Source organism: Ascaphus truei, chromosome 18 (genome assembly GCF_040206685.1).
Source record: "Ascaphus truei isolate aAscTru1 chromosome 18, aAscTru1.hap1, whole genome shotgun sequence".
Classification (NCBI taxonomy): domain Eukaryota; kingdom Metazoa; phylum Chordata; class Amphibia; order Anura; family Ascaphidae; genus Ascaphus; species Ascaphus truei.
The window spans coordinates 38,272,167-38,290,533 of NC_134500.1; the positions used below are offsets into that span (position 1 = coordinate 38,272,167).

The window sequence follows — 18,367 nt, forward strand, 5'->3', positions numbered from 1 at the left end:
CTTCACCCCGCACGCATCCCAGAGACACTGAACAATTCACTCATGAGTTGTGACCCTTGAATGGTTAGGATCTCGCTTGGGAAACCTACTCTTGTGAATATAACTAGCAATGCCTTTGCTACTGCCCTAGCATCGATGGTGGAAAGCACCACAACCTCAGGGTACCGGGTGGCAAAATCCACCACAGTGAGGATGTAACGCTTGCCTGTCCAGCTGGGGATCATGAGGGGTCCCACTATGTCCAAAGCTACCCGCTGGAAGGGTTTCCCAATTACCGGTAACGGGTTAAGGGGTGCCTTCACACGATCACCCGCCTTACATACTCGCTGCAGGCATCACAGGACCGGCAGAAATCTGCCACAGCCCCTGATGCGCTCGGCCAGTAGTAACGCTGAACAGCCGGACTCTCATCCAAGTGACCCCCTGATGCCCCGCTAGTGGTATGGAGTGGGCTACCTGCAACAATTGTTGCCTATACACCCTGGGTACCACTAGCTGCCTTTTACCTGTCCAGACTCTAACAAACCCGATAGATCCTTGCTCCCTATGTTATTTGCGCTTGATTATTTTTATCACTATTCCCTATACAAAAGCCTGCGGTGCCACAGAAAGTGATCTGACCCCTCGCTTGCCTTAGACTCGGACGCCCGAAGTCTCATGCCTTCTAAGCTGGGGTCTATAGTAATACATGTGACAATCATATAAATAACTAATAATACAAATAACAGGCCATGGGAATAAGTGCTTCAGACATAAAGTAACATTTCGGAAGAGGAGTCCCTGCTCCGAGGAGCTTACAATCTAATTGGTAGGTAGGAAGAAAGTACTGTACAGAGACAGTAGGAGGGAATTCTGTTAAGTGCGTTTGGAGGGGGCCAAGCTTTTTGTATCATGTGTCTAGTATTATCCATAGTGCTACTCATATGCTTTTTTAAGCAAATGTGTCTTAAGGTGGGTCTTAAAGGTGGATAGAGAGGGTGCTAGTCGGGTATTGAGGGGAAGGGCATTCCAGAGGTGTGGGGCAGTCAGTGAGAAAGGTTTAAGGTGGGAGAGGGCTTTAGATACAAAGGGGGTAGAGAGAAGACATCCTTGAGCAAAACGCAAGAGTCGATATGGTGCATAGCGAGAAATTAGGGCTGAGATGTAAGGAGGGGCAGAAGAGTGTAAAGCTTAAAAACTGAGTGTGAGATGTGGGATTTGATAGCAAGCCAGGAGAGTGATTTGAGCAGGGGAGACACTGATTGATGCCATATGCTGATTATATCCGAAGCTAAGTAACCAATAAATTGTATTTACTAATAACAACTGGTATTGGTAGTATTCATGTGTGCACTCACGGCTGAAATCGAGAACACGAATCAATCTCTTTAATAAGTATTTTTCTTGTCAGAGTACCCCCCTCTCGCTTTTATCTAAGCTGTACATGTTAAGGCTCTGTAGTCTTTTTATTAATAAGTACTGTAGATCATGCACCATATTGGTAGCTTTCTTTCACAATCTTTAATTTATTTACGTCCTTCTGGAGATATGGTCTCCACAACTGAACAGCATTTAAATGGATGAGACTGCTTACACCATAAAATTCAGAACAGAATAAGTGAACAGGATATGTACCATTGTATATGTTGTTTCACAGCTATATATTATCACTGAGAGATATACTGGCAATGTATTATCAAGATTACTATACTATATGTATCTAGATTGTCTTTTGTGGAACATACCTACAACATACCTGATACTCTAACAGCCTCCCATTGATACATGTGATACACATATGCCACAGACATACTGCTGACCTGAGCAGCAATTGATATATTTGGATGATAATATGGAGCAGTCCTAATTTATTCCTTATATATTTACTTACATTTGTTAGCTGCTCTGTAAGCCACTCCATTATGGGGATTTTTAACGTTGCATATATATTTTTAATCTTTATTTGAAATTAATAAAACTTTATTATTTTGGTCATTCCGGTTCTTTTTGGTCAATAGACCGACTTACAGTAATGTACTGTTAGGCCATTATTGTCCATCCACTAATACCCAGCAAGGAGTGCTAACAAAAGGGGGAACCTTTCTGATCCTTCTTAGATCAACTCTGAAAAAAACTCCACAACTGAACGCAGTATTCTAGGTGAGGTCTCACTAATGAGCTATAAAGAGGCATCACCGGCCTTCTCTTTGTACTGCTAATACTTCTCCCTATACAGCCTAACATCCTGCTGACTTTCCTCATTACTTTGTTACATTACTCACCTACTTTTAAGACTGCTGAAATAATGACTCAGATGTCCCTTTCCTCTATAGTAGTTGACATAGTCCCAATAATCTTGTGTAACGGTATTTCTGGCCCGGCCTGACCCACCCAATCTCACATTGGCCCCTGTGGTCTAACCGGTCCCCATTACAGTGTGGTAGTGTCTGGTGGTGCACCTGTTGGCAACAGGACTCCTGAGTCTCCCGCATGATGGTGTGTGGGGAGGACCCATCCAGACAGGCAGCTGAGGTAGTGTGCTGAGTCCTACCTAGTTCCAGTGCAGCGCCTCCACCTCATCAGGGTCCCTGCGTCCGCATGGGGATGGTCCTGTTGAGGAACTCCTCCGTGGTGCTCCTCTCTGTACATTCACTCCACACATGTACACGAGAGGGTTTGTGATTAAGAGCATCTTTATTGCTTGAGGTGGGCTAGCTGCCCTCCACAATGGGGTGTACTTAGCCCTCCATCTTCCAGCTGCTTCCCTCCGAAAGGTACGCCTTCCCTTAATAGGTGGGTTCCCTATCCCCGCAGGGATCTCGGCCCTATGCCAGGTCCCTGGTCACAGTTCTCTCAGGCAGCTTGTCTCTGTCTGCTTGTGCTGCCAGACTCACAGCTCTGCATTCAGACTACTGCAACAATGTTGCAGACCTCCATCTGCCTCTTACTGAACACAGCAGCACAGCAACAGGAACACCTAACTTTGGATCAGTGCTGTGCCTTATGTATACTCTGGAGGCTGACACACCTCTGACATCACTAACCATGGAGTCAGAGCATGTGACCACTCCCATCCATACACAGGGCACCTCACCAGGGTGTGAGGGTAAACCTCCATAATTACTGCTGGCATGCCCACAACTTACCAGGCCTTATTGTCAGCAGGAGAGATGACTGCAGCCATTTTACATGACCGCTACATTCTCCCCCTGGTGAATCCAACCGTCCCCGGCTGGGACCTAAATTTGAACACCTTTCTGCAGGAAGCACTGTAAAATGAATGACATACATAATTAGTCACAACATTACAGTACATATCTTCATCATAAACATAACAGATACATCCTAACATAGATGTATAACAACCAGGGTTACTCCCTTATGGAGTATCCATTAGTGGTACTACCATACCCTTTTACGGTGGCTTGCGCACAGCATGGTCCACTGGGCTTAAAGCAGCAATGCTGTAACCCTCTGTGCGACACTTCTCATGTAACCCGCCAGGATCCCAATCTTCTTCCCCTGATCCTTCCTCCTCATCAGTACCATATCCCCTATCCTCACCAGTGGAACCCATTTTAAACTCAATTTCTCCCTCCATGAGGGGTTCAGGGACATACGGGTACTCCAACCCGTGGGACGCCTTGTATTTGGCAATAATGGCCCTCTCGGCCCGGCTACATCGGATTAGCTCAGCATTCCCTGCCCGTCCGGGCAACACCCATGATAGGGGCTCATCAGGGTCTACTGGATCGGACAGAATGTCAGGATCCATGGGCTCTATTTCCCTGCGCTCAATTTTGAACCACCATTCCTGTAGCTCTCTCTCCCTTTGCGCAGGTGTAAACTGTCCTACTGCCCACCATCGGGTCTCCTTACGTTCCTCAGACCCCCACTCTAGTGAGTCCCCCTCCTCTGTATTCCCCCAAGAAGATATCCCAGAGGTCCTTGATGAAAGAGGCCTAGACCACCTCTCTTGTTTGGAGCTATCCTGAGACTTAACTACGGCCACACTAGGTACCCATCGGGACTCGGATATTTTTCCCAACTGCCCTCCACCCCTCGACCCACCATCAGAGGCATAGCTGTTCAGTCTCTCCCCAGTCCGTTCCTCACCGGTTCCCTGGGACCCTCCCGACATTCCCAAACTGGACGTGGACCCACGGGAAAAGGTGACAGGGACAGGGGCTTTACCTAGGGCATGGGGTTGGGCATAGGGACAGGAAATGGGCATCCGCGGGGTTCCGACCCGCTCTCTGCCTTCGGATAGTCCCGTATCATTGTGCGGACGTGCCGCTGGTTGGGCCTCACCCGTCTCAGCTCTCCTCGCAGCCTGCCAGCTCTGTGTTGACACAGGTGATCGGGAAGCACTGCCCGATCGCCGAGGCGTTGTGGTTCTCTCTCTGGTCGTTCCGCTACCTCTGCCGGAAGTGACTTCATCACCGGAACCGGATACTCCGCTATCTTGCGATGGATCCCCATGCGGGATCTCTTCCTCCACAACGACATCCGCCACCGGAAGTGATGGTTCTGCTCTCCGCTCCGCTCGGGCCTGGGCTAGGCCTTCCTCCGCCGTTGCCACCACCGGCGCCTGGGGAGGGTAAGGATGTATCTCACCGCTCCGTCGGCTCGGGATGGAATCTTCTCCTCCTTCCGCGCTGTAAGTCACCACGGCCGTGGGACTCCGCCTCTCGGGTTGGTTCTGCACCGGCGACACGAGACTCCGCTCCGCCGCGACACAGGTAAGTGCCGATTCTTTTCCAGCACCGCTGTAGTGGTCCGCCGGTAGGCGCATCACCACCGTCGTTAGGATCGCTTGTTCCTCTTTCGAGGAGCCGAACTCCGACTCAGGGAGTGGCACTCCCGCAGGGGACCGACGGTGAGGTTCCGGGTTCTCACCGCGGTTGTAGACCCCTCTCTCTTCAGGCTCCGTTCTGATCATTAGGAGCGATCCCCATTCTCCGGGATCAACTGGTTCGGTGCAGGCCGCACGCGGGGCTTCAGCCGTCAGCATGGCTGTGTCCGCCCCCGCCTTTACTACCAGGGAGCCTCCTGGCAATAAATAGGGATATACCCCAATGTCCACCTCGCTCTTTGTTGTGCTGGTTACGGGAGACACTTTGCACAATGGTCTCTCCTGTTCACCAGCTCGCAACTGTGGGACAGGAAGCTCACACCCAGCTCCTCCCTCAGACAACTCGGGTCTTGGCTGGCAGAGATAGAGACCCCTCCCCCTGGTGAATATTTGGGGAGGGTCCCACAACGGGATAGGATGTTCTTTAATTGAGGCTGCACCTCTTTCAGTCCTAGAGGGCGCGGCCTCAGCTTTCGCGCCCTTATCCCCAACAGGGTGGGGTCCTTCTTTTGCCGCCAATTCCAGCCGTTTTCTTTCAGCTGCCTTGCGTGCAAAATACCCTTCCTTCTTGCATGCAGTACCAGCGGCAGGAACTACTTTTGGTAACAGTACCGCCGGCTCACCAGCTCCTTGCTCCGCTGGATTCATGCCCACGGGGCATAGTTGGAAACCACTCCCCCTGGTTGAGATTAGGGGGAGGTCCCATAGATTTATCGGGTGACCCAGCACTGGGGCTGAGTTAGTCACTGTCCATGAAGGCGCTGCTGCAGCTTTCGCGCCATACCCCCCATCAGGGCGGGGTTTTCCTGTTGGCGCCACTCCTGGCCAACTCTCTGCAAGTCCCGAATTTGCAGAATTTTCTGCAACTGGCCCACGCGGTTTCCCGGGGAAGCGGGAACCGCCATTTTGGAATTCATTTCCATCAGCCCCAATCACAATGTCCTCAATACTGTCCTCCAGGGTAGTACCCGGCGGTCCTAAGATGGACCAAAACGGGGCAGCCACCGCCTTCGCTCCACTCCAGAGCAGATCAGTTAGCGACAACTCAGCGACAGTTTGCTCTTCAGTGGGGCGCACGCCACGGGTGCCTTCCCCATCAGCCTCCGATCGCCATTTTGGACTCTCCGCACCACGCGGATCCTCCATTCCTTGGGTTGTCACGCTCTTGTACAAATTATCGTACATGGGGCTCCGCTCTGCGGGGCAGCCACCACACCAGTACAATAAAGATTTGCTCAGATGCACCACCACATGTGTACCTGATCTAGGCTGGACTCATGTTGCACTACCTCAGGCTAGGCTCACTCTCTCAGTGTCTGCTGTAACTCCTTCCTCCCAGTCTGTGCTCCCTATGGTAAGTGTCTGGAATGGGCTAGAGTACTCTGGCTCTGCCATGCAGTACTTGGGGCGTCTACCTCTCTTGGTCAGCCTAGCACAGACCCTCTCCAGGATTCCTGACCACGTTAACAGGCAATCCCTTCTGGCGTCCTACCAACTAGCACTACCTCAAAGTGACTCGGTCAGCTATAGCCCGGCTCCAAACCCCTCACTCCTTTCAGGCCCCTAGGTCGTCCCTGCGAACTGACAATACCCTGTCAGCCCCTGACCACCCCTAGGTCCGTCCCTACGCAGCACAGAGTGGCAGCAGACGCTCTCCCTGTTTCCCAGTGTGCCTAGCTAGAGCCTGTCCTGATGACAGATCTGATCTCAGCAGCTCGCCTCCAAATGTAACGGTATTTCTGGCCCGGCCTGACCCACCCAATCTCACATTGGCCCCTGTGGTCTAACCGGTCCCCATTACAGTGTGGTAGTGTCTGGTGGTGCACCTGTTGGCAACAGGACTCCTGAGTCTCCCGCATGATGGTGTGTGGGGAGGACCCGTCCAGACAGGCAGCTGAGGTAGTGTGCTGAGTCCTACCTAGTTCCAGTGCAGCGCCTCCACCTCATCAGGGTCCCTGCGTCCGCATGGGGATGGTCCTGTTGAGGAACTCCTCCGTGGTGCTCCTCTCTGTACATTCACTCCACACATGTACACGAGAGGGTTTGTGATTAAGAGCATCTTTATTGCTTGAGGTGGGCTAGCTGCCCTCCACAATGGGGTGTACTTAGCCCTCCATCTTCCAGCTGCTTCCCTCCGAAAGGTACGCCTTCCCTTAATAGGTGGGTTCCCTATCCCCGCAGGGATCTCGGCCCTGTGCCAGGTCCCTGGTCACAGTTCTCTCAGGCAGCTTGTCTCTGTCTGCTTGTGCTGCCAGACTCACAGCTCTTCATTCAGACTACTGCAACAATGTTGCAGACCTCCATCTGCCTCTTACTGAACACAGCAGCACAGCAACAGGAACTCCTAACTTTGGATCAGTGCTGTGCCTTATGTATACTCTGGAGGCTGACACACCTCTGACATCACTAACCATGGAGTCAGAGCATGTGACCACTCCCATCCATACACAGGGCACCTCACCAGGGTGTGAGGGCAAACCTCCATAATTACTGCTGGCATGCCCACAACTTACCAGGCCTTATTGACAGCAGGAGAGATGACTGCAGCCATTTTACATGACCGCTACACTTGTATTGTGCCTTTGGATTTTTGTGACCTTAGTACATTATTTTGCAATTTTTGGCATTAAATTGTAGTTGCCGCATTCTTGCCGATTCCTTCAATCTACCTAAATCATTAGTCATTTTGTTTACCCTCCTGGAGTGTCAATCGTTTTGCAGATCTTTGTTTCAGCTGCAAAAAGGCATACTTTCCCCTCCAAACCATTTGTAATGTGATTAATAAAGATACTAAAGAGCACCAATTCAAGTACAGATCCCTGAGGTACTCCACTGGTTACCTTCCCCTCCTCTAAATGTACGCCTTTTACCACAACTCTATGTCGCCTAGCCTTCAACGAATGTCATATCCATTCTACTGCCTAACAGTCCAATCCCAAGCATTGCAATCCGTCTTCTATATGGGACAGTCTCAAAGGCCTTATAAGTGACATCTACTTCTCCAACCTGATCTTTTACCTTGGTCACCCAGTCAGAAAAATCAATTAGATTTGTTTGAAAATCTCCCTATAGTAAACCCATGCTGTCTAGGATGTTACAGGTTATTCGACTTTAGATAGTCAACAATTATATCTTTCAGCATTGTTTTTACAATAATTTTCCCACTACTGATGTCAGGCTCGCAGTTAGTAGTTACCCACCTCTGCCCTACTTCCACTTGAGTAGCTGCCTTCTAGATTTTGTCTTTATTTCTTTTGCATTTTTAAATAGAAAACAGTGAATACTGTAAGTTGCTGAATAGACAGTTTTTTTTATCCTGCTTACCGTGTTGCTCTGAATTTAAGATTTGGATTAATAAGCTGAGCTACTCTATTTCCTAAAAGAGACTGAGAAGATGGCAGATCTTCTTTCAAATATGATTACATTTGTTGTTATAAAAGACCTCCCAAGAACAAGGCAAAAAAAACCACTAAACATTTTATTATCACTATTACATAGTTTTATTGCAAAGTCTTTTTATAATCGTATTGATTGCCCTTCTTTTTTTATTCAATAAAGAAATACATCAAAATGACATCCTAATAAATCAAAAGATGTCCTCAATTTCTAATTTGCATAGGTTTTAAATATTCTGTAAGTAATACATAATTATGTGGTACTGGTAATATTGAAATAGAAATCTCTTAAATGATTACTTTAGAGATATTTGAAAGATTATTCCCCGTATTGTTGACACCCAACAGTGCATAGTCCATGAGGTGCTTAGTGCAATCATTGTCATCTGATTTTATACAATTATTTATGTGTGTACATTTGCTAACAAATGTTTAGATATCATCAACTATTAAAGCAATATATTTTGCTATAATTTAGTTGACTATTTTCTGGCTCGATGGTGATTTCATTTTGAAAAATGTTCCGCATAATTGTTTTCTCTGTTATTACATCTTTCTCATTAATAAGCAAAAATATATAAATTATATGTTCCGTATCTTGTTTTCTACTCAGGGGCCTAGTGGTAGCCCCGGGGGCATGCACATGTCTGGCTATGCCACTGTAATCCTTTCCAGAATGCACTCTTCATTTCCTTTCTTTCCAAATGATACAGGTCTTCCTCTGTTTATCACATACACTTGTTCCTTGGCACCAGAACTCATTTTTGGGTAGTTAATTTGTTAAAATGTCTAACTTTTCCTTCTTTTGCTCTGTAGTGTTTTCACTATTTAATTGACTTTCTTCAAGGAACTTCTCATTTTCTGAAGATATTATGCTTTCTATTTCCTGATACTCATCTTCCCCTTTTTCAAAAATATTTTTATTTTTTCCTGTTCTGTTTTTATCGGTTAGCTTTAAACTTTCATTTTTTAAAGTTGCCAACTTATTTTCATTTCCTTCTTGCTCAACATCTTCTAGCTTTGATTTTGTGTCTTTGGCCTTGTATGACTTGCGTATGGACTGCAGGGTCGGGTTTAAACTTAGAGCCTTTTGATATTTTGGCCTATGGATAGTTTTTCTCTGTTGCTCAAGTTTACCATCAATTTCTGTAATGTTTTCGTGGTATGATATTTTCTCTATTACTGTCTCTTCCTTTTGAGCATCCTGCTCACTTAATGCAAACTTATCTCCTGCCTCTAGAGCCTTAATCCTTTCTGACTTCAGTGTATTTTCTTTTTCTGGTTTCGACTTTGTCTCCTTTTTTGGGTTATCCATTATATTCTCCTGATAGTCCAATTCTTCCTTTGATTCTGTAATATCCACGTTCCTAATGTTCTTAATCTTCTCATTTTCTGACTCCAGGGTCTGCACTTCCTGTACATCAAACATCTTGTTTTCTTTAGCATTAGCTGTAAGTGATGTTAATGTCTCAGTAATTGTTGTCAATGTGTCCTTGGTAGGGACATATTCTGTGTTACCTGTAAATGGTATATAATAAGTTATTATTACAACAAAATAAAAAGTTTTCTGACTTTCTACAGATGACCTAAAACATTTTTTCTAAAGTTACACAAATATGTATATTTTAGAAAATTGGATATTAATTTGGAGCGTGTGTAGTGTGTGAAGCATGATTCACTGTGTACAATTGGTGACTCCTTTCTGTGTTTTATTCTAGTTTTATTATATTTTTTATGATAAGTTTCCCACATATGTACTTCTTATTGAAGGCAGGGTCTTATTAAACTCAAATTCTACAATCTTTACTATTAATTTTCACCAGCAAACATGGAAACTTTACTCTTGCACTAATCTCAGTCATTAATAGGCACATTTAAGAGCAGAGGTGTGAGTACTTTATCTTAAGGCACTTGAAATAAAATATTAGTCAAATCTAAATATGTTTAATTAATGACCACAATCTACTGTTTAAGTTTATTTGTCAATACAGGTGCACATATCATATCTAATAGTGATTTAAAGACTCTCCATTTATCCTCCCCATTTATTATACATATTTATCCCAGATTATTTCTTGCAAATTTTAGCTACTTAAAGTTTGACATTATTATCCTGCCAAAGTTTACTTCAAAATAATGCTTTCCAGTAAAATATTTCAAATGAGAGACAATTGAATATTTGTTTGTACTGTAATATTTTATTTGCTAAAACTAGGTCCTACGTAAATCCCTTTCTGGTTTGCTCCTCATGTATACTATTGGGTTCATATAATGTTGTTTTAAAGCATTTAGAAACCTGTTTTCGAAGGGGTAATTGGTATGCCCTATAATTAACACAAAGCCTAATTTGGCTGAATTTTCATTATGCACACGCATTTGGTAATTTTGTAGTGAATAGAGCAACTTTCTTTGTTGACCATCTTATACCCTGGAGTAAAAGGCAGTTTAACTCCTATCTTAACAAGCTCTGTGTTAGCTGCAAATTGCTCATTTTAAGTGCATAATCGGAGAACCATCACATTTGCATACAAGGGGAGTAGAAAATAAAAATCTAGTCTAAAAATGATGAGGGAACCTTTTAGTCATGCGTGGATAGCTCCAACAAAATGTCAAGCCTTTACTTGACTGAACCAAAGTGACTTAGAATGGCGCTAAACAACAGTGCTGGTGAACTATGTGAATAAATAAAATATAAAATATAAAGTGAATTGTAGGGTGCAACAAAAACGGATTCTCAACCTTCACAGGGAATATGTACAGATTCCCCTCAAGATAATGTAGGTCCAGGTATTGGAAGGGAGTGATGGTTTCAGGAATACCCCAGAATAAAAAAAAATAAAAAAATGATGGTGCCGTAAAATAGCATACAGTTTATAGAAAATCTTGGCTCTATTGAGTGCCAACTTACAACAGGTAAGTGGTTAAATCAGCATTGGCAGAACAGCAAGTATGTACTGTAATAGACCACAGTAGCAGGGACCCAAGCCTTTACTGGAGTCATATAGCATTTACTGTTGTTATTAGTGTTTACATAATTTCCAAACTTTCACAAATCTTTTACAAATGCCTTCATTTATAATAGGTTTTAACTCTGGTTTTAGATAAAAACATTAAAATTCACCTCTTCTCTTTAAATCTCTGGTAATATAACTACCATTTTTGTACCTGGCAATACAGGTATCAGTGGGTTGAAAATTATTTATTTATTTATAAAATATTTTACCAGGAAGTAATACATTGAGAGTTACCTCTCGTTTTCAAGTATGTCCTGGGCACAGAGTAAAACAAATAATACATGGTTACAAATATAGTTACATAAATGAACAGGGTATACATTATATACAAGACATTGCGTGCATAGTTAAAGAAGATATATATTATGGGCGTATGAAACAGTTACAGACCAGATTAAAGTGTGAGACAGCCTTAGATTTGAAAGAACTTAAACTGGTGGTGGATGTGAGAGTCTCTGGTAGGTTGTTCCAGTTTTGGGGTGCATGGTAGGAGAAGGAGGAACGTCCGGATACTTTGTTGAGCCTTGGGACCATGAACTGTCTTTTGGAGTCTGATCTCAGATGATAAGTGCTGCAAGTGGTAGGGGTGAGGAGCTTGTTCAGATAGCTGGGTAGCTTGCCCATGAAGAATTTAAAGGTAAGACAGGAAAGGTGAACTTTGCGCCTAGACTCTAGTGATGACCAATCTAGTTCTTTGAGCATATCGCAGTGATGTGTGTTGTAGTTGCATTTGAGAACAAAATGACAAATTGAATTGTAGAGGGTGTCAAGTTTGCCAAGGTGGGTTTGAGGTGCTGAGCCATATACTATGTATCCATAGTCAATAATTGGCATTAGCATCTGCTGTGCGATATACTTTCTGACCAGGAGACTTAGGGAGGATTTGTTCCTGTAAAGTACCCCTAGTTTGGCATAGGTCTTGGTTGTCAGGGTATCAATGTGCATCCCGAATGTTAAGTGGGAGTCAAACCATAAGCCCAGGTATTTAAAAATAGTGACAGATGTTAGGGTGGTGTTAGCGTTGGTTCTAATCAGGAGCTCAGTCACTGGAAGCTTTAAAAATTTAGTCTTGGTCCCAAACACCATTGCTACAGTCTTGTCAGTGTTTAAAAACAGTTTGTTTTGGGAAATCCAGTTTACGAGTCTCAAAAAGTCAGACTGAAGTATGTGTTGAAGGTCAGAGAGGCTATGGCTGTGTGCATATAGGATTGTGTCGTCTGCATACATGTGTATTGAGGCTTCCTTACAAGCTGTGGGAAGATCATTAATGAAGACTGAGAAGAGTAGGGCCCCCAGAACAGAGCCTTGCGGGACACCACAGGTTATATCCAGGGGGTTGGAGTTAGAGCCTGAGATGGACACATGTTGGGATCTTCCTGATAGGTAGGACTGAAACCAGTTTAAAGCATGCTTCCCTATTCCAGAGCTCTGGAGTTTGTTAAGCAGGATAGCATGATCAACTGTGTCAAAAGCCTTTGCAAAATCTAGGAATACTGCACCAGTGAGTTGTCCCTGTTCCATTCCACACTGGATTTCATTGCAAACTTTTAGCAGGGTAGTTACGGTGGAGTGTTTGGGACGAAACCCAGATTGGAATTGGCTATGGAAATTTGTCTTGGTATAGAAATCGCTTAATTGGGAGTGGACACATTTTTCCATGACTTTGGATAGAATTGGGAGAAGTGAGATTGGCCTGTAGTTTGAGACAGTGTTTTTGTCCCCACTTTTGAAGATTGGGACAACTCTGGCAGTTTTCCATGTCTTAGGGATATGGCCTGCAGACAGGATAGAGTTGACTATGGACGCAATTGGTTTGGCAATGGCTGGGGACCAAGTTGTAGGAACCTAGATTGTAGTAAGTCAGGTCCACATTGGCTGCTTAGTTTTAGTTTGAGGAGTGCTTGTATAATCTCCTCTTCAGATACTAGGCCAAATTGAAAATTGTGGGCAGTGTTGGGAGGGGGTGGGACTATAGGGGTACTCCCAGGATGAGATTCAGGTTTGTGGTTTGGGCTGCGTTTTGCTAATAAGTTAGTGGCACACCCCACAAAGTAATCATTGAATGCATTTGCAATGTCAGTGGGGTTTGTCAGAGTAATATCCCCCTTAGTGATATTACTTGGTTGTTGATGGTTAGGAGGCTGGAATATATTGTTGATAACCTTCCAGAAGTTAGCTGGGTTTGTTGTATTTTGGTGGAGATTGTCAGAGTAATATTGTGCTTTTGCATGCCTTGTTTGCCTTGTGCACATGTTCCACATGTACACTGGCGACACACTTTATTCGAGCTCGGCTAGTCCCACGAATACGGGTATACCCGGGTGTATTGAGGTTTGTGACTGTTTTCTGCCCGAGTGCATTGAGTTATTTTCCGGCAGGGATTGAAGCATTTTATTCCCGTTGGCTGCAATACTGCACAGTACATATATATATACTGCATTACAATTCATAAATTTATGCCATCTGGTAGACACGCGAAGCATTGCAGCCTATTAAATCCTAATCATTATCATTTAACAGATCAGCCGCCCATCAGCCAGGCATGAACCCAGGCTGGGAAGGCAAATGCAACGGGGCTTGTCAGAGGTGAGGAGCGGCGCATTCCAGGTATCTGCCAGGTACATACCGGGTATTTGCTCGAATAAAGTGTGTCGGTGCAGTATCTGTAGTGATTGAGATCCTTGGTAGTGCCAGTTACTTTGTAGCTTTTCCACAAGGCATCCCTGAACTGGTAGAGTGCTATAAGGTCAGGTGTAACCCATGGAAGGTGGGCCCCCCGTACCCTTATTTTGCGTAGTGGAGCATGGGTATCACAGAGTTTTAAGAACTCAGATTGGAAATAGTCGAGCACAGAATCAGGGTCGGGAATTAAATCGATTCTGTGCCATGGGCAGTTGGTAAGGTCATGCAGAAACTGTTGTGGGTTAAAGTTTTTTAATGTTCTAGGGCTTGATTGGGGCGGTTTAATTTTCCTTACACAGTACACTATTGCATGGTCACTGAAAATATCAGGAAGGATGCCAGAGGATTGGATTCTGGTGGGGTTTGAGGAGAGAATCCAGTCTAGCAAGGAATGGTTATGTGATTTCAGGTTTGTCCGTGTGGGTTGGGAAATGAGTTGCGATAGGTTAAGTTACTTGAGTTGTATCTGGATTTTGTGGTTTTTAGGGTCAAGCCAATTGAAGTTGAAATCCCCAAGAACTAGCAGCTCACTCTTCTCATTCAGAGAGGAAATGGAGCCAAGAAATTGGGTGATATCAGTCAGGGATTGTAGAGGGGCTTTAGGGGGGCGGTAGATGCCAGCAAGCAAGATGGGCTTAGAAAAGGGGAGGCAGATTTTGCCAACTAGAATTTCAAAGGAGGGTGGGCTTGATGGGCAATTTGACAGTGTAAATTGTAAGGTGTCTGCAATATAAAATAACACCCCTCCTCCTCTCTTGAGGTGGTTTGATGCACAATGTCCAAGCACCAACCTTTAATGAAGTGAGAAAAGCCTCAGCCCCCAACCTCTGGGAACTCCCCAAGTTCCAGAGGTATAAATAGTTTCTCCACCGAGCAAGAAAACATGCCCAGTGGACTTGATATGGCTCCCCATGTTCAACTTTGCTCTGTCAGTAAATAGAAAGCTGTAACATCATCTAAAGATAACTTTCTATTGGTCACAGAGTGGCCATATTATGTATGTATGTCTGTATAGTTTTACCTATGTAATATCAACTGCATTGCATAAATCAGAGGTGCGCAAAGTGGGGGGCGCGCCCCCCCTGACTCGTTGCGGGGGGGCGTGGGGTTTACAGAGACCCCCGCACACTTGCCGAATACATTTAAATTAATGCCGGGGGAGCTGCAGGGCCTCTGTAAACTTCTACTTACCTTGTTTCAGACGCTCTTGGTCACGCGTCGCCATGGCAACGCAGCGTCAAATGCCGCAGCAGGGTCATGTGATGTCGCGTTGCTGTGGCAACGTGACGTCATGACGCCAGGACGTCTGAAGCAAGGTAAGCAGGGGGGGCGCGAGGAGAGGGGGACAGATGGCAGGGGGGTGCAAGGAAAAAAGATTGCGCTTCCCTGGCATAAATTAAACTATTTAGCAACATGTTACATAATTACAATACAGGGAACATAAAGTAGCAACGATAGTAATATTGGTAGTTTTTAGATATCACACACCTGGAGGACGAGGAAAAGTGGACAAGCGAGGTTCAGGTACTATTAAAAAATACTGTATATACTAAAAAATGGAGACAGCTGCTTTACTTTTCTTTCAATTGCAAGTACTGTACATAAATGGCTGATGGTGACCAAAGTATAAATCTGCACACATTTTCTTCAAAGTAAAAGGCATCCAATTTACATGTATGAGTAAGATTTATTTGTGCTTGATGGATACTGTGGTCATGACAGCTATATATCTTAATGGAAGATATGCTCTTTTGCATGCACCGATACTGTAGGTGCTCTACTTAATGCATCTATATATGTATGCATTAAGACAGAGGAGATAAAAGACAATGCACAAAGTGAATTGACAGAAATGAGAAAAAATGATAGACAACAGATGGGGGAATCCCTATACTTGCGGATACTCAGGCTCTGGGATGAGGGAGGGGATAGCATTATCCTATCACCTAAAGAGGCTCTGGCTATGGGGGCAATGACAGGGGATCTCAGGGTCAGGCAAATAATGCGACGGGCTAGGGGCTACATTGTCAATTTCAGCCTCCTGGACTTAGTGCAGGACTGTCTCCCAGGCATATCCAAACCAGAGTGACCTGGAACCCACAGAACCGTGGCGTACCATAGGGGAAGGTATAATCAGACTCCGGGGTATGGGATGTGCAGGAGGACTGAAGGGCTCTGAGTGGGAGGACCCGATCAGGCTCTGTTAACCGCTGGCATGAGAGCCCGGTTCTTAAAAGCAGCCCCGTTCACTATGAAAGCTCCCATGTTATGCCTTTTAGGAGGGCTGATGGGAGATGCTAAGGTACAAGATGCCACTTCACTGATGAGACAATGGGGAGACATAGAAGACCCCTCTAACACCCAGCTCACTAGGCATGTCCGGGCCACGACAGATCAGGCTGAGGAAAAAGGGGGGGGGGGTGTGGGACATGACTTACGCTGCACCCAGATCAGAGTTACATGTAGGTAAATGTGGATAGATCTATTGAAGGCAGGCAGGGCCGCTGACAGATATCCCTAGGCCCAGGACTACCGTTCTGACCAGCCCCCCCCCCATAGGCAGTGTTGCGGGCCCCATTTCACATTTCACGAGCCCCCTCTATTTCCCTCCCTTTGTATTTTTTTGTCTCTCCTCCGTCTCGCCTCTCACTCTCTCTCTCTCAATTACCTCACTCTCACTAAATCACCCCTCCACACATATATTTCTCTCCCCTGCATCTCACTCTTACTCCCTCTTTTCCTCACTCACCCCTCTCCTCTCACCCCCCATCAATTACCCCACTCTAACTCAATCCACATCCTCACTCATTCTCTCCCCCTCACACGATTCCCCCTACAAAATACATACCAAAACCCCCAACCCCAATGCTAAAAACTTTCCAGCCTAAAACCGTACAAAAAAAACCCTTGTCCCCCACCCCCAAATGTATACAAACCCCCCAAATACATACAAAAAAAACCACCTCCCCAATACATATAAAAAAACAATACATATATAGTAACCTCTCATACATATATGTAACCCTGCTTTCCTCCCTCCCCCAGACTCTACGGTGGTGTCTAGGGTGCATGAGGGCATATTACATATGGTTTGGTGTGTACCTGTGAGGAACAGGAGGGCCTGAGCTTCCCGTGATGTTGTGGGGGAGCCAGGACCGGGCTTCTGGGGTGGTATCTCTTATGATCTCTTAGTGGTGCAGCGCCTCCATCTTCTATACTCCCAGGAATATGGGACAGGACCGGTATAGAAGAACCCCTTGGGTCCCAGGGTAATACTTTCCAAGTCACACACAGTCTTTACGGATGAAGAATAGTCTCTTTATTTGACAATATAATGAAACACACCTCTATTATGGACGCCTGTCTATGTGGCAGGCTCCATATAGTGGTGGTGTACAGACGATGATGTGTATAGGTGGGTGGGGAAAATATAAATAAATGGAAAACTTACACGGCCTTGTGTAAGTTCTATCCCAACAAGGTGTCTTTAGAGTTGTTTTCTTGTTTGCGACGTCTTTTCCTCTGCGTTCGTTGCTGTCCTCCTTCTTGCTTCCTCCAACTTTCGGGGTGTTAATCCTCGTGAAAATGGAAAGGTGGTACAGTTAACACGTATATATAGCAGTTGTGATGTGCAGGGGGGGTAATTGGGCAATATAGCAATAAACCACTGCAGTGTAATGGTTTAAACAAGCACTCACACGGGCCGGTGTGAGTGGTTCGTATAAAGGTATCTTTATGTTCCTGATCACAGGGGTGGTTCAGATTGTCAGATGTCCGTAAACAACTGGCAATGATGATATTAATGCAGCCTTTAGGTCAAGGTACATGGGGGTTAAAAAACAATATAGCTTAATACTCACACGGGCCAGTGTGAGTACACACTTATAATGGTTCCTTTCCTCTTCTGGTCTCTCCCTTTGATTCTTCCTGCAAAACTAAATTGAAGGATAGATGCCAACTAGAAGTCTAAAGGATAAGGCTTTATTGAAGGGGTTACAAATGAATAAAAAAGAAACCAAAGGTCTCTAGGGCGAATTAAAAACTGGGGGTGGGTAGGGCATTAGTGATAGGGAATCTCTCCCTCCGCGTCCGGATGGAGAGCTAAAACTAGGCCTCTCGTCCCAAAGTCTAAAAAGTCCCAATCTGGTTTAGTAGAGCAACGCGTTTCGTCCTTAGCAGGACTTCCTCAGGCTCAAATGGTGGTGACCGGCTGTCTGGCTGTGCTTTTATGCAGTTGAAGACCAATCTTCTTCCCGGTGTGGTTAATGATCCTTTGTTCATGCGACGGAGCGCCGCCATCTTGGAAACTGCGCGCGCATCGCCCACGCGTTGGTGTGTGCAGCTTGTTGGAAATGGTTAATAAAGTTTTCAAAGTTTTGAAGAGGGTTCATAGGCTGTTGCGTGCGCATCCTTATGTTTATATGCGCATCCTGGTGTTTACA

At 45.2% G+C, this 18,367-nt stretch overlaps 1 protein-coding gene across 2 annotated transcripts in view; it reads right to left on the reverse strand.

The window, feature by feature from the left end:
- Nucleotides 1–8,333: 8,333 nt before the first annotated feature.
- LOC142469173 (uncharacterized) overlaps nucleotides 8,334–18,367 on the reverse strand; it is a 176,299-nt gene continuing 166,265 nt past the window's right edge. For both annotated transcript variants that reach the window (XM_075576137.1, XM_075576138.1), the window contains one exon: nucleotides 8,334–9,747. In XM_075576137.1, the coding sequence (XP_075432252.1) occupies nucleotides 9,002–9,747 (746 nt within the window). In that variant the 3' untranslated portion in view covers nucleotides 8,334–9,001. The remainder of the gene's footprint in view (nucleotides 9,748–18,367) is intronic.